A 15,626-nucleotide genomic window follows, 5' to 3' on the forward strand; every position below is an offset into this window, starting at 1 on the left:
ATCATCATTTTTTAAACAGTTCAGTAATTTCTTTTAGAAGTTCTTATCTTCGTGAAGTATTATATCCAGATAAATCTTTCTGAAAATCAAGATCACTTTTAAATCAGTGCTCCATCTCCAAATGCTTCTGCTTTCTAAACATAGGCCATAAACAATTAGACGAAAAAGATTTTTTAAAGATGGTCTAATTATTTTTATAATAATAAAAATTCAATTTCCAGGTGACTATAGTAAATATAAATATACCATTTTGCTACTGAGTGTCAACATCACAATCACTACAGGATTATTGGAAACTGCATGTTGCCTGCAAAGCTACAAGTTGATCCAGAAACTGATGGTAACATATATATTCTTAGGAGTAATGCTACCTTACTAGATAATCTGCAAAATCTTCATCTGAATCCAGGGCCTGATATATATTTTTTTTCCTGAGAGAAAGTTAAGGGGAAATATCACTAATCCTTTTTTGGTTTGGAAAATGGGAAGAAGATGCCATCTGATCATTGTACAAAATATCACTGACTTTATGTTATTAAAAACTGTAGCAGATGGGGGGGAACCGTCAAAGGTTTGGACTGAAGTCTACAGTAGAAAATTATAAAAAGTAGACTGAGAACAAAAGTAATAAAAATATTTTTTTAAAACTATTTAATCAATCATAAAAGAAGTACAGAGTTTTAGAAGATTAAAGAAGCGTAATTAAGGTTTTCCTAGAATGAGACTCATCCATTGTACTTCAACTGTGCTGATCCCTGCGATTTCTCATTCACATTTGGGGGGTATTTTTAATCTTTTTTTGATTAAAATCGCTGAAAGTTAATTTGACCAGAATTCTTTTTTATAATAATAAAATAGAAAATGCTGACCTTTAAAATTTAACTAAATTTGCATGCTTATGAGTAATCCTAGAAGTTATTTGTGCTTATATGCTTCTGATTTTAATAAGCCTTAAATGTCTGTACTAGAGCAACTAAACTGTAACTGCAGTTCTAGCAACAAATGACTTTGTGGTTAACCAAAATGAACTGAATGTTCCATTTCTGGAATTACAGAATTGGGATCTTTGTGTTACTACATACAGTTTCGCTGAAATTATACTGACTTTTTCTAAAGCACATACTAATTCTTACTCTATAAAGTACTAAGTGCTACAATTTTATCCTATGAAAACAGAATAGTACTATGACTCATGAAGGGATTGGCTTTCTTTCAAAAAATCACACTGCATCAAAAATTATAATTTTTATTAATTATTCCCTAGAGGCATTTACCAATACTCAACCCCTGGGGATATAATCACTTTCTTTAATAAAATTAAATGAAATAGATTCTTTAATAAAATACTTGAGAATAGTTGCATCACAAGAATATAGTTAGAATATTGTTCGATAATATTAAAAAAAGAGGAAGTGCACTCACGCTGATATAAGTCCTGTAGCTCGTGCCCGTAAAGCTCTGTATTCCTGCCAAGAATCCATGTCAGCTCTTTGTGGCATGCAACCTTCTTCCCGTAGAACCTGAGCCACCATGTCTTTATCTGCAATGGACACAACTAGTTTGGGACCAAAATGAGACTTGAAAATGTTTCCATATTCCTGTACATGTTTCTGCTATGAAGGGGAAAAAAAGAACAAATTACTCATCCCTCCCGGCAAGAGAAACATTTGTATACAGCACTTAATTCTAACATACATTATGATATCGAATTGCAATTAAAAACAGCAATAAGTTTCATAGGAAATTATATTTATTTGCTGCTTGTGATTCCAAGATACTGCCCACATTTTCATTTCAAAGATAAAGGCAGCTTCTCCTTCTAATAATAATTAACTTTTGATTGTCTTATATGCTTGCCCAGAGTCACTTTTTCATAAGATGATCTTATAAATTTGATAAGTAAAATAAAATAAAATTTATTAGTTCATGGAAACCTCTTTGAATGCTAAGACTATTAATACTAAGGCTTGAGTGAAAAACTATCATAAGTATAGCCATAAAATATAAACAGGATGGTTAATAGTTATTGTTATTACAAAACTTAGATCAAGCATATTGAAATGAACTATCCTATATTGAGCCTTGCTTGCTATTAATTGAAAGTTGGGGACATTATATACTGAAAGGTAACTGAAATAAAGAGTCAGAATATTGAGCATGTGGTAAAGTTGTATTACAGATCTCAACAGGATTGACAATGGAGAACCATGTCCTGTTGTTTCCATGTCTTCTGAAAAAGTATTACAAGTAGTCCTAGACTTAAAACCACAATTGATGTCAGAATTTATGTTGCTAAGCAATGCGGTTGTAAAGTTAGACAGTCACATGTCATTATGCCATTATCACTTAGTGACAGCAATCTCAACACTCCCCGTTGCCTTTGTTAAGTGAAAATTGCAGGTAGATAACAGATAATCAGAGTTGAAAGGGACCTTGTAGTCATCTAGTCCACCCCCCACCCAAGCAGGAGACCCTACACCATTTCTGACAAATGGCAGTCCAATCTCTCCTTGAAAGTCTCAAGTGATGGTGCTCCCACAACTTCCAAGGGCAAGCTGTTCCATTGGTTGATTGTTCTCACTGTCAGAAAGTTTCTCCTTATTTCCAGGTTGAATCTTTCCTTGTTCAGTTTCCATCCATTATTCCTTGTCTGCATATAGGTGCTTTAGAAAATAGCTTGACCCCTTCCTCCCTGTGGCAGCCCCTGAAATATTGGAAGACCACTATCATGTCTCCCCTGGTCCTTCTCTTCACCAGACTAGCCAAGCCCAGTTCCTGCAACCGTTCTTCATATGTTTTAGTCTCCAGTCCCCTAATCATCCTGGTTGCTCTTCTCTGTACTTTTTCTAGAGTCTCAACATCTTTTTTATAATGTGGTGAACAAAACTGGATGCAATACTCTAGGTGTGGTCTTACTAAGGCTTTATAGAGTGGTATTAGTACCTCCCTTGATCTTGATTGTATCCCTTTGTTAATACAATTTAGGATTGCATTAGGTAATTAAGCAAGTAGTTGCCCCCGGCCCTCCCAGCCCCAAATCTCAGGGAAGTAAGGGAACTGACTGCCTCCAGCTCACCTCACCCATCTGTTCCTCATCTGTTCCTCTGTTCCTTTGGTCACCTTGCATCCTGCCTTGTGGGACAGCAAGCAGTCCCAGAACCGCATGGCTCTGGGGCTCTATGCCACATCCCAGGAAGCTGCAATTACCACAACCTGCCCCAGGAAGCATTTATTAACCTGGAACCTTTTTCTCCCAGTTTCCCATGCCAACCTCTTGCCTTTTGCATCCAGCTGTTGTGGCTGAAGAACCACTTCGATGCCTTAGTGCCTGTCCCCTTTTCAAACTCAGGGCCACCATGTTACCTTCTTCCAGCTTTTCCAACTAACACCTGGCTCCCCAGTCTGCCCTAGCAGTGTGATGCCAAGCTGCAGCACCTGTGAAGCACCAACAAGCATTTGTTTACCCAGCTACCTTCTGCCTTAGTTCCCTGCACTTACCTTATGCCTTTTGCACTCAGCTGCTGTGGCAGAAGCAGAAGCGCTTCACTCTCTTTGCTGTCTACTGTATTTCAGCCCCAGCTTCTCTGGTGAACATTTTCTCTATGTGGCTTCATGAGCCTTTGAAAACCTACAAAAGCCTTTGGAAAGATAGTGCAGTTTTCTGAAGGTTGGCACTGCCTTTGGAAGGCTGGACTGTCTTTGGAAAGCCTTCAGTGAAAAATTGATGTGTGGAACTGGGCAAGCTAATGGCAGCTGGGAAAACTAATGCTGACTGCTGCTTGCTGGAGCAGGCAGGGGTTGCCGAGGCTTCCAGAGATGTGCCAAGAAGCCTCAGAGTTATGCAGTTCTAGGGCTGCTTACCTCCCATCAAGGCAGTGTGTAGAGTGGCCCAAATGCCGTAGACTGGGGGCAGATAGACAAAGGGTTAAAACACCGTTCCAGTCATAAGAACAAGTGGGCTGACACATGCCTGATCACATGATCGTGAGAGCACTGCAACAGCTGTAAATTTGGGTAAGGGTCATATATTTTCCCAGCATTGTCCTAACTTTGAACAATCACTGAACAAATGGTTATAAGTTGAGGACTACTTATACAGCAAATATGTGAATTATATGAATACCCTGGCCAAGGTATTTATGATATGGGATGTTCTGCAGCCACCCTTCCAGAGACATCTTTCTGGAGATATTGGTAAGAATTAAACTATCCTCAATTTAATGCTCCATATTAGATATTTGTTGTCTGAGGTTCTTCCTGACCAAGTATATCGCTGTCATTAGTGTACCAGGAGGGAAGCTGTAATGGTATATAGCTTCTTCTCTGGTCCTTTTTTCCATTTTGAGATAAAAGTGTTAATACATATAGACTCAGCCTACAAGGAAAATATCAAGACTTAACCAAAATTTTAAGACAGCCAGTTATGCGGTTATGACAACCAGCAGACCATGAGTTACGGTCCTGCCTTAGGCATAAAACCAGCCTTTGGGCTTGAATAACTTTGGCTCTGCCAATCTCTCCCAGCCAGGTAATGACAAACTACCAGTATTTCAGGGAAAAGCATGCACACACATGCACACTAGATGATTGATAGATAGATAGATAGATAGATAGATAGATAGATAGATAGATAGATAGATAGATAGATGGATGGATGGATGGATGGATGGATGGATGGATGGATGGATGGATGTTCAATATGAAAATGCCAAGCAAACACCAAAGTGTTTGAAAAATATTTCTTAGGAATTTATACTGAACAGACTCAATCTTTGAGCTGCCAGGATAAATATCATCTTGAACTTCATAAAGGAACACAGAAAACATTAAATATAAATTAATTTCACATGCTAGGTTCACACAATACACTGAGCCACTAACTATCCTATTGAAATGTGCAAATCCAACTACTGTACAGATTGTCCAGTTTGGACTGGAACCTATTGCTAAGCAATACAGTTAAGTGAGCCACACCTGATTATACCGTGTTTCTCATAAAATAAGGCCGGGTCTTATTTTTTTTTTGAGCCCCAATAAAACGGCTAGGACGTCTTTTGGGGGGTGACTTAATTTCTTCCCTCAGGCGCACCTCCATCTAGAGCGCTCCATGCGCACTCACCTCTCCATGAGGCCACCACTGGAAGCTCCCCAAAGGTAGAGTCACCAGCCACTTCTATCGGCCGGTAGAAGCAGCCGCGGGGTGAGACCCACGCGCACTCACCTTGCCACTAAGCTGTTTCTATCAGCCGATGGAAGCTCCCCAAAGGCAGAGTCACCAGCTGCTTTGGGATAAGGCGTGGCTGCCCACAGGGCGCTCCTGAGAGGACCGCCCCACACGCACTTTCCTCGAGGCCATTTCTATCGGATAATGGAAGCTCCCAAAAGGCAGAGTCACCAGCTGCTTCCATCGGCCAATAGAAACGGCTTCGTGGCGAGGGGAGTATGTGTGGGAAAGCGACTGCAAACTTTTCTTAGCAGAAGGGAAGCGAGTTGAGTTTCTCTCTCTCTCTCACACACACACACACACACACACAAACACACAAACACCACCCCTGCTAGCCCTTGTCCCTGCACCGGGTCAGCCAAGCCCTTCTGGTGAGGGAAGGTCTCACCATCTATGGGGTTCCCACCGCTGCCCTCCCCTCCCCTCCCCAGGCCAGACCTTTTCTGGGCACCCTGCCCAGAAGTCCCAGGGGAGCCGACCTCCCTTTACCTGCTGCCACTGCTGGTTTGGGGAGTGGGGGGGTGGGGGGTGCCGGGGAGGGAAGAGGAAGCAGCAGAGCTCAGCTACCCTTAGAAGGGAGATTGGGTGGGCTCCCGAAAGAAGATGTGGGAGCAGTCCTCATGGGAATGAGGCAGGGAAGCGGGCTGAGTGTGAAAGGGTCACTGCAGCAGCACAGGATGGTGGGAGGGAGCTGGAGCAAAGAAGGGCCGGGGAGAAGCTAAACTGTCCTGTCTATTGCTCTGGTGAGGGCTGAATATTTGCAGGGGCTGATTGGAAAGATCTAATTTTAGTATGAACCTTGAGTCATGGGGGGGAATTGAATGGCGAAGGCACTCTGCACATGTTCCAAGGCAATCCTGCCATAGCTCACAGGTGGCGCTGCTAACAGTTGGGGGGAGTCTGAGAATTTCAGCGATGCCTCCTTCTCTCTCTCTCTCTCTCTCTCTCTCTCTCTCTCCGAGCGCCTGAAAGAGTGCCCATCATTAACCAATTAACCAACGCCAGCCTCGGAATCCCTTATTTCAGCATAATTCGGGATGAGAGAGGAGCCATAAAACCAGGGACTTGGTGACGAGGTGCAGGCTCTTTTTTTTTTTTTATTGAGTTCAATCACAAGACATTTCTGGATCTCATCAGACATCCGAGGCATTCAGAAGAACTTTTGAAAAACCTGTGGGTCTAACTTTGAGAAGCAATGAGTCCGGTCCTCTCAAATGGCAGAGGTTAGGGAAGGTCTTTGGAGACCTCCCCTCTCCTTTAGCTGAGGGAGACCTGGGCGATTTTAGGCCAAAAGCTGCCCCGAAGAGATTGATCAGAGAATGGGCAGGAAAGCAAAACAAAAACACATTAGGGCTAAGGCCTTTTCTCCCATTCCCTCTGTCGCAGTCTCACAATTTTTATCCAGACACAGATACGTGTGTGCTTTCTCTGCTGCCCCGCTGGTAGATTCAAAGACAACTAATGAGCGCTCCCCTCACCACGAGGCTGTTTCTATCAGCTGATGGAAGCTCCCCAAAGGCAGAGTCATCAGCCACTTCTACCGGCCCATAGAAGCGGCTGGTGACTCTGCCTTTGGGGAGCTTCCATCGGCCAACAGAAATGGCTTCATGGTGAGGGGAGTGCGCACGAGCGCTTGCCCCGAGGCCGCTTCTACCGGCTGATAGAAGCAGCTGGTGACTCTGCCTTTGAGGAGCTTCTGTTGGCTGATAGAAACGGCCTCGTAGTGAAGGGAGTGAGCATGGGCACTCACCCCAAGGTCACTTCTACTGGCCAATAGAAGCAGCTGGTGACTGCATTCGGGGAGCTTCTATCAGCCGATGTTCTATCGGTAGTAGATCAGGGTATTCTAGCCTAGGCTACCTGCATGGTGCTCCTAAAGGCAAGTTTTCTTCCACCCTTCCCTTTCCCCCACATTTCTCTTCACCTCATGTAGTTCTAACGAATGATGTGAGAAATGGTGGGTAAACGCATGGTTTAAATAGGCCTAAATTGGGGGGGCAGGACTTAATTTCACCTCATGCCTAGAAATCATGCTGGGCCTTCCTATTGGTGGAGGCCGTATTGTTGGAGAAACACGGTAGGAACTTTTTTTGCCATTATAATTAAGAAAAACTGGCTTCCTCCATTGACTTGTTGCTCCCTGGGAAAGTTGCAAATGGTAATCATGTCACACACATACACACCGGATGCTGCAACTATTGTAAATACATGCTAGTTGCCAAGTGGCCAAGTTTTCATCATGTAACTAAGGGGACACTGTGAGAGTCTTAAGTGTGAGGACCAGTCAAAAGTCACTATTTTCAGGAGCATCTTAAGTTGAAAGTTCATTAAATGAATGGTTGTAAGTTGAGGACTATCTTTAAAGTTATGCTGTCCCCAATTTCCTTTTAATTCAAATGGTGGCCATCCAAAAAGTGTCTCGTGTATGCTGCATGAGACCTAGGCACTGGGTTTGAATCACGGCTATTTTCTGAAATCAACAGGTTGACAAATGCAAAAAGGCCATATTATGTGGGAAGATGCCATTAGGTAGTTTGATGAGATAAACAGTATTGCATTCTATTGGCCTGATAGGGGATGGTTTTTTGAAACTAGTATTTCTTGGCTCCAAATCTCGGGCTGGACGCAATAAAAACTGACAGTATGTTTATAGTACAGAGACTTTTGCCTGCTTCATTAATCATAAACATCTGTGGGCTTTCCTTGGCATTGAACACATGACTGTAAAATTGTGAGTGTTGGGCCATATTGACAAATTAGATAACAAGATTGTGACATCTGCACACAATCACACTGTAGCTTCAGATGGCATTTTTGCTCTACTCTTTAAGACTTTATATGGGCTTTGGTTTTTTTGCAGCCTGTCAGCTTACATTAGACTCTTTCAAATTTATTCAGGCTGCAGAATCTGTTAGTTTAGAATCTGTTTTTAAAAACATAAACTTTCCTTTTTTGGCATTATGTAATATTTTGGACACAGATATACAGACTTGGGTGGGTAGAAGCGAGGGAAACCATTATGTTTTCATAATCCAATCAATGAAGAACACAGCACCTCTAAAGCAATGTTGTGCCACTTTAACCAACAAAGTATCAGCCATAGATGTTATACCCTGGCTTAATGTTGGAGTCAGGTTACTACAAACAGAACTCTCATTGTGAAACCACTAAATTCCCTCTGCCTTTCACATATGCTATAATGCAGGGAATATTTTGTGATCATTTAAGTGCAGAGTTTAGATTTTTCTTTTATCCACTGTACACAAATAGAATTATATAAAAAAGTTAAGCATACTAATTTATGAAAGACCTTTAAGCAAAAAAGCTAAACATTATTGCACAGAGTCATTCTCACTTCATACCACTTTCAGCAGCTTCCAACAAACAGTTGAACAACGTTTTCTCTATTTAGATGTAAAGTTGTACCAACAAATTTGAAATGATTGGTTACATTTGATTAGGCATCTTTTAAAAACACAAATATACAACCAAGCAGAGTTCTCTGCTAATTCAAAAATGGTTTTCGTCCATTTCATCATACAACACTTCCTAGTTTTGAAAACTGAGTCATTTTTTTTCTCTTTTTGTTTTATTGCAGTTTTTAGACATAAGAGGAAAGCTGTTGTTTCCTTTACAGAATTGTATCTCCATAGACTTCTGGCCAACCTATTTTCCTAGGAACTATTGTCTCATCTTGCCTTCTAGCTCCTGAATTTGACAACTTCTCCCCTTGAAGCTCAACAGCTAATTCCAGCAGCATCTAATTACTGTAGCTCAAAATGCTGACATCCTATCCTTCACCATTAATTCTTGAAAGCAATTAAATGCAATGGAGGAAAGATAGTTCGATATCTTTGTAGTTCTTCCAATTAGCAATTGCTCAAAATATTTTTTGGACATGTCTAAGTAGTAAAAAAAAACTTGCTTCAAAGTTATGTGGGGAATATAGTTAAAATATGGACAAATTCATATCTGATTAAATTTTGCTATTTTGAGTGTAGTGCTCAGCAATCATCAGCTGCATATTAAACAAATGGATTCAATATGTTTGGTTATTGTAATCTTTGAACAAGTTTCTACCTGTCATTGCAAGATATCCTACTCAACCACAACTCAGCTTCTTGAATAAGGATATTGTTATGGATAATATTATGGATTTTTAACAATCAGGGAAGGACATTGGGCGGGGGAGCAGTCAGAGCAATAAAGCTAACAAAGATCAAAGGATATGCAAGACCTGAGGTAAAACAGAGAGAACTAGAAATCAACCCAAAGTAAGAAATCAAGTAGAAAACAAAATCTAGCTGAAATGGACTTAATCAGCATCAACAGCTGAACTAGGACTGTTATAAAAGGCTGGAGCAGAAGTTGATTGGAAACACTGTATATATATTTATCATCTGAAGCTGTAGTTGTTTTTGCCCTTCTCTCTCCTTGGACAATTGCCTTTTGAGGATTTGGTATATGAGAGTGAAAGGTATGTGCATAAAAATGCTGAAGCAAAACTTATCTATTTTGTGCTCAGTAAAGCTAGTAGGTTAACAATGGGTTCTTTTGTGTATTGTGTTGCCATTTAGTATAAATTATTCACTCGTCCACAATCCCTATTAATTGGAGAGAGGCTTTTGCTGTACTGTACTCATTTACAGCAAAATATATAATGTAGGTATCATGTATACAATCTCAAGATACCTGCTCTTATTTGAGCTGAAGAGAAAGCAAATTGGAAGAGTAAGAACAGAATAGAGCTGGAAGGGACCTTGGAGGTCTTCTAGTCCACCCTCCTGCTCAAGCAGGAGACCCTATACCATTTCAGACAAGGGACTGTCCAATCTCTTCTTAAAAACCTCCAGTGATGAAGCACCCACAACGTCTGAAGACAAGCTGTTCTCACTCTTAGGAAGTTTCTCCTTAATTCCCAGGGTGCTTCTCTCCTTGATTAGCTTCCATCCATGGTTTCTTGTCCTGCCCTCTGATGCTTTGGAGAATAATTTGACTCACTCTACTTGAAGATGAGTCCCTCAGTGGCTAGTGACAGGGAGACTGGGTTACTGAGGTATTGTAAAATCATATTTATGATTTATGGAGCCATCCAATCTCACAGCAGTGAATCTGAGGTAGTCCTCAATATTAACTGAGGCTGAAATTTTTGTCCCCAATGTGACATCACTTAGCTATTGCAATCCTTGGCAGACCCATTGCTGTCATTTACCAAATTTTACCAGTCAATAGCCATTCCTACTTTGATCCCACTCAGCTAAAAGTCTTGTTAGGGTGCTGCTTCCTCTTAAATCCGCCCCCCATCTCTATTATTTTGGTTACCTACTGCTGCCAGATGCGCCCTGCCCAGCCCTATTTGCAGCACCATGTGCCATTACTGTACCAGCCTGGGCCTTCTTACAAACTTCCTTTCTCCATGATGCAGCTGGGCTTCTCTTATGTGGTGGCCAGTCTCCCTTCACCAAAGAAGCCCCGTATGCAAAAGATGGCTCCTGCTGGAAGGGTGATTTTTATTGGCATGTAAGGATGCAAATTTTATACAATTTTATCTAATTACATTCCATTTTTGTTTTATCAAGTACAATTTTTTTCCTCAGTGGCTAACCTCTATACAATTTTACCTAATTACATTCTGTTCTTGTTTCTGTTCTTATCAAATGCAATTTTATCCTCAGTGGCTAACCTCTATTTTATAGACCACTGTAAAGTATAAGTGGGATAATTATGCTTGTTGAGAAATATGAAATCTTTAGCAAGAGGTGTGAAACACTGAGGCTATCATTGCCAGCAATGGGGATGTCAAAAGCACCAAAGATTCGGTAGAGGGGCGGGAGGAGTCTTTGTACGCAAATGCTAGATGAGTGAAAACACCCTCGCTCCATGGCAACCACTTGTCATGGAATGAGGACCGGACTATGGAGCCAAATATGAAAGAGGACGATCGGGGAATCCTAACCCATTCTCCCGAAATTCGACCCATTCCTTAGAAAGCGCGCACGTACGCAGGCGCGCACGCCAGCGATTGAAAACAGTGTGACGTAGGGAATACAATAGGATGAAGGGAAATTTGAAGAAGGAGTGGAAGAGATTGTAGGGGGCTTCGTGGTCCTAGCTCGACCGCCCCCCCCCGCCCCCCGCCTTGGTAGCGCCGCGTGAGGAGAATGTGCCGTTGCTGGGGGTTTGGCATCGTTCGAACCTCGCGGGCGGGCGGGAGCGCGCGAAGCAGCTCCGTGGAGAGGGAGGCAAGCCGGAAGAAAAATGGGAGGGCTTCACAATGCCGGCCTTCTGCTAATGAAGCTGTTAACTGCTTAGCCGTCTCGCAGCTCTCGCTGTCTCCCTCCCCTTATATAAAGAGTCCAAATGAAATAATCTAGCAGGTATACAACGGGCGGCAGATTTTAATAGAGATATACCGAAGAACGTGGGTAGGGGCCGGAATAAGCTTAAAAGTACAAAATGGTTTCTTTCCCCGAGAGAAAGAGAGGGGCGGATGGATGAAAAGTCTGTGAAAATAGGTTGCCGTTGGCAAAGCCCAGCAATGGGGCTTGTACCCCCGAAGGATTTTGCAACCAGGTTGGAAAACCAACGGAGAGTATTTGGTCAATTCAGTTCAATCTCAAGCAGAAAAGATATCTCAGTACAGAAATACACTGAGGCAACTTAAAAAAAAATCCAAGTGGAAGTAATTCCCACTGAAATGGGTGCAGCTTTAAACTAATCCAAGCATTGATTGAATCATTTCCTGCTTCCCCCCGCCTTTTTTTTTTTTTTTTTGCAGTGTGGCTGTAAGTAAGGGAAAATGCACATGTGAACATGCTAATACTAACCTGACTACAATTTAAAGGCTGCAGATATCTTAAGTATAGGATTAATGCCACTCCACTGCAATATATTTTAGTTTTAAAAATCAGAACCTAAAATCTTACATCACAACCAGATAATATGAAACCCAAAATAGCTGGGAGAGAAAGTAGGAAATACTTAGTAGCAAAACTCTAGCATTAAGATGTCATGGCCATAAAGAGCAAGATAAGTTTTTAAGAATTGCTTTGTGCAACAAAAAGCAAATACAATCAGTCTCAACAATGATAGCGTTTCATTAAATTTTACCTGAATTTCATGAATGCGGGCAAAACCATCCTTGCAGAAAAATTCGATGAGATTGGAGAAAGTCTTGGGTCCTGGCATTTCTTTCAGGCTTTTCACTGTTTGGCGGCTTGGATGCTGGCTGGATTTGAGAAATCCCTTAGCGTTTTCTGAAGTTTCCACCATCTCTTCTTTGTCCTCTGTTGCTGCAGCTGCATTATTTTGCATCTCCAAGGAAGTGCTGCCCGAAAGTTTGGGCAGTTGGTGAAACTTATTGCCAAAATCAATACTATAAATACAGTTCCTTTGAGCTTCAATCACCTGTTTGCAATCGATTTTCAAAGCTTTGGAGAGAAAAGACATTTTTTTAAGTTAGACAAAACTTTTGCTAACCCTCACAAACTGATTTCATTTAGACTGAGCTTCTCTGTTTGATTTCTAGTCAAGCAGCGCTTCTCCAAACTCTCACTGCCTGAGCATCAGTTTACACAGGCCATTATTAAAGACTCCCTCCCCAGAGGCTGAAAAAGGTGGGGTAGTCTGAGACTTCAAGGGAGAAAGCCGATGATGTATTTTGTTTCATTTAGGTTGGAGAAGTGCCATACTTAAATACATTATCTTACATTGCCAACTTTGAGGCTTCTATTTTATGTTGGTTTGGCAAAAGAAATTGAGTTATGTGTCTATTTTTTGCAGTTTACTTGGTTTTTATGTGTCAGTTAATACTAAAATAGAACATTTTAAAACTTATTTAATGTGTAACAGTGCATTGCAGAAAAGGCACAAAAAGATATTTCAGTAATGTTCATCAGTGCTTAAATTTTGTTATTTCATGTTTCATATTAAATAGAGACAATACTGTATCTTGAAGCTAACATGCCTTGTCCTCTGAAACATAACTGCTATTTTTTATGTAATTATGATTTTGCTCATGCCATGTTTTAATCTTTATTATAGTTGGATATTTAAGATTAAATAAAAATGAAGATGGAAAAAGCAGTTTTATCTTGTCACAATCGGTTTGCATGCATTTCTGGGAAACCTTGCAAAGATTGTTACTCCATTCTCAGAATTACTTCTGACATGTACAAATATAATTCTAATCTTAACTCCATTATAATTTCTTTTAAATGAACAATTTGACCCCAATGGAAAAAAGCTGTCATCCTCCAATGGGATCTATTGCTTGATCACAATCCCATTTGCTAATAAAGGGACTCTACTTGTGGACATGGTACTATCCAATCCAAAGTCCTGCAAACATTAAGGATTTCATAAGAGACTACCTTGCAAATACAGTTGTCATTTTTTTTCAATGCTTTTGTAACTTCATATGATTACTAAACAAATGGATGTAAGTCGAAGACTAACTGTATAGACTTTTTATTAATGTGTTTTATTACTTACCATTAACCTAAGTGAAGTTCATTCTAAGTTTATTCTAATTCAGGAAATGTATTGAGCTCAAATTTCAAGAGTATGTCCATTTTGATATTTCAAGTAGTTATTAAATCACACTGGACAAATTTGAATAATGTGTAACATATAGGTCAATGAATAACATTCATTTCCCAAGATTACATTCTAGATGTGGGTTAATCATTCATCTACAGTACCTCCAAAAAATTGTCAATAGAATTATTATCACCATTAAAATCAGGTTTTACTCTTATGCCTAGTTTTGTATATATATCTATTGCAGTTACCAAAATATTTCAATCCCATGTCCAAAGGGAAAAAATCAAGTAATTGGCCTAGACATTCAAAATGGGAAGAATACTGGTATTTAAAAATTAGCTTATGCCACTATCCACAATTCTATTTTGTTATCACATATCACGCAAAACCAGTAAATTAGTAAAACTATAGAACCATTGTACCAGCTGATAATTAAAACCATTAGGTTTTAAATGTTTTGCAGAAATCCCATTTTCAAGATATTTCTGGAGGGATAGATGCAAATTACAAGGTAAAACACTGCTTCAGGTGCCTTCTCTCTTCATCTCATAAATGTTGGACATACTAAGCCTCCCCACCTAGGATAATGTGTACTGGAAGGGTCAGTACCTTCTAGAGATCATCCTGAATTTTCTTATTAGGAAAACATGTAGGACTTGAAGAATTAAAAACAACAATTTTGACCTCCACTTAAAACATATAAAGCTCTGTCCACTTGTATTTATGACTGAAATGAAAATCTATACCTACTGCAGCTTCTGAAGTTTTCAAGGGTAGCCTCATCTAAAACAGACTGAAGTAATTATTTTAGTGGTTGTAATTACTGTTTTTAGATCTGTTTGTTGGAAGATGTTTAGATATACTGAAGATAACTACCAGAACATCAATATGGCCATGCTCATAATAAATTGCCAGAAGTCCTTTTACTTCTAATAGATTTGTATTAGAGATAAATCCAGAAGGTATGCTATCTTTTTTCTCTATAACCTCATAATGGTCCCCCAGTTTAGGTTTCACCCTTTCAATCACTATTCAGGCAGAACTCTTTGAAATCAACAGGAGTTGTGTGTGAGTAATGATTGCTGGACAGCAGCTTTTGTAATTGCTTTCTCACTCTTTGAACTCAACTCTTATCAAGTTTTTTTTTTAAAAAAAGCTTGGCAATTGTTATTATAGGGTTTTACTTTACTAAGACTGATCACATCCCAAGCTGCCTCCCACTAAAGCAAGGAAGGGAAAATTTATTTTACTTGATGTTAGCTTGAGTCATAGCGACAGTCATTCTTCATGTTTGTCTTTGTGCCTTTTTCTGACAGCTGGGTAACTTTCAATTTAATTACTTCTGTTGTATACATATTTATCAAACACCACCAAGGGAGAATATGTCAAATGAACTCAGCAGTCATGTCAAAATGACATCTTGTCCTTTGACATTTTCTAATTAAGAAAAGGAAGTACACATTTTAATATGAGATGGGAGTTATGCAGTGATGAACTTAAAAATTTAAAGCTGGAATGCTAAAAACTGTACAGCATGTATAGTGTGTAGTGCACTGCCTAATTCTTTACCTATTACTGCAGTATAACAAATAGTGAGACTGAATGAACCTTAATCCTAGTACAAGTATCTGAAATTTTTCTGAAGGATGAAGAATAGCAGCCAAGTAACCTTAGCAGATGTCTGCCTGTGATTAAATATTTCTACCCTTCTTTCATCACTAGTCTTTCCAACAACTCTTTCCAATAATATTTTCTCAGCTTTATACTTTTCCTACCTCCCAGCCCCAACAGCCAGGCTAAACCACTATACAGTATAATTTAAGACACCAGAATAAAATCAGGGATAGGGAGATGAGAA

The 15,626-nt window shown here is 40.0% G+C and overlaps 1 protein-coding gene across 1 annotated transcript in view; it reads right to left on the reverse strand.

Annotated features, from left to right (window-relative positions):
- The window catches only part of CYP27C1 (cytochrome P450 family 27 subfamily C member 1), a 29,512-nt gene extending 16,725 nt beyond the window's left edge, over positions 1-12,787 (reverse strand). Inside the window, 2 exon segments of the mRNA XM_087920478.1 lie at positions 1,423-1,613; positions 12,335-12,787. Coding sequence (XP_087776604.1) covers positions 1,423-1,613; positions 12,335-12,673 — 530 coding nt within the window. The 5' untranslated portion in view covers positions 12,674-12,787.
- Between the last annotated feature and the right edge of the window lie 2,839 nt (positions 12,788-15,626).

This window comes from Pseudonaja textilis, chromosome 1, assembly GCF_049901715.1.
Source record: "Pseudonaja textilis isolate UNSWEBS1 chromosome 1, rPseTex1.2, whole genome shotgun sequence".
NCBI lineage: Eukaryota > Metazoa > Chordata > Lepidosauria > Squamata > Elapidae > Pseudonaja > Pseudonaja textilis.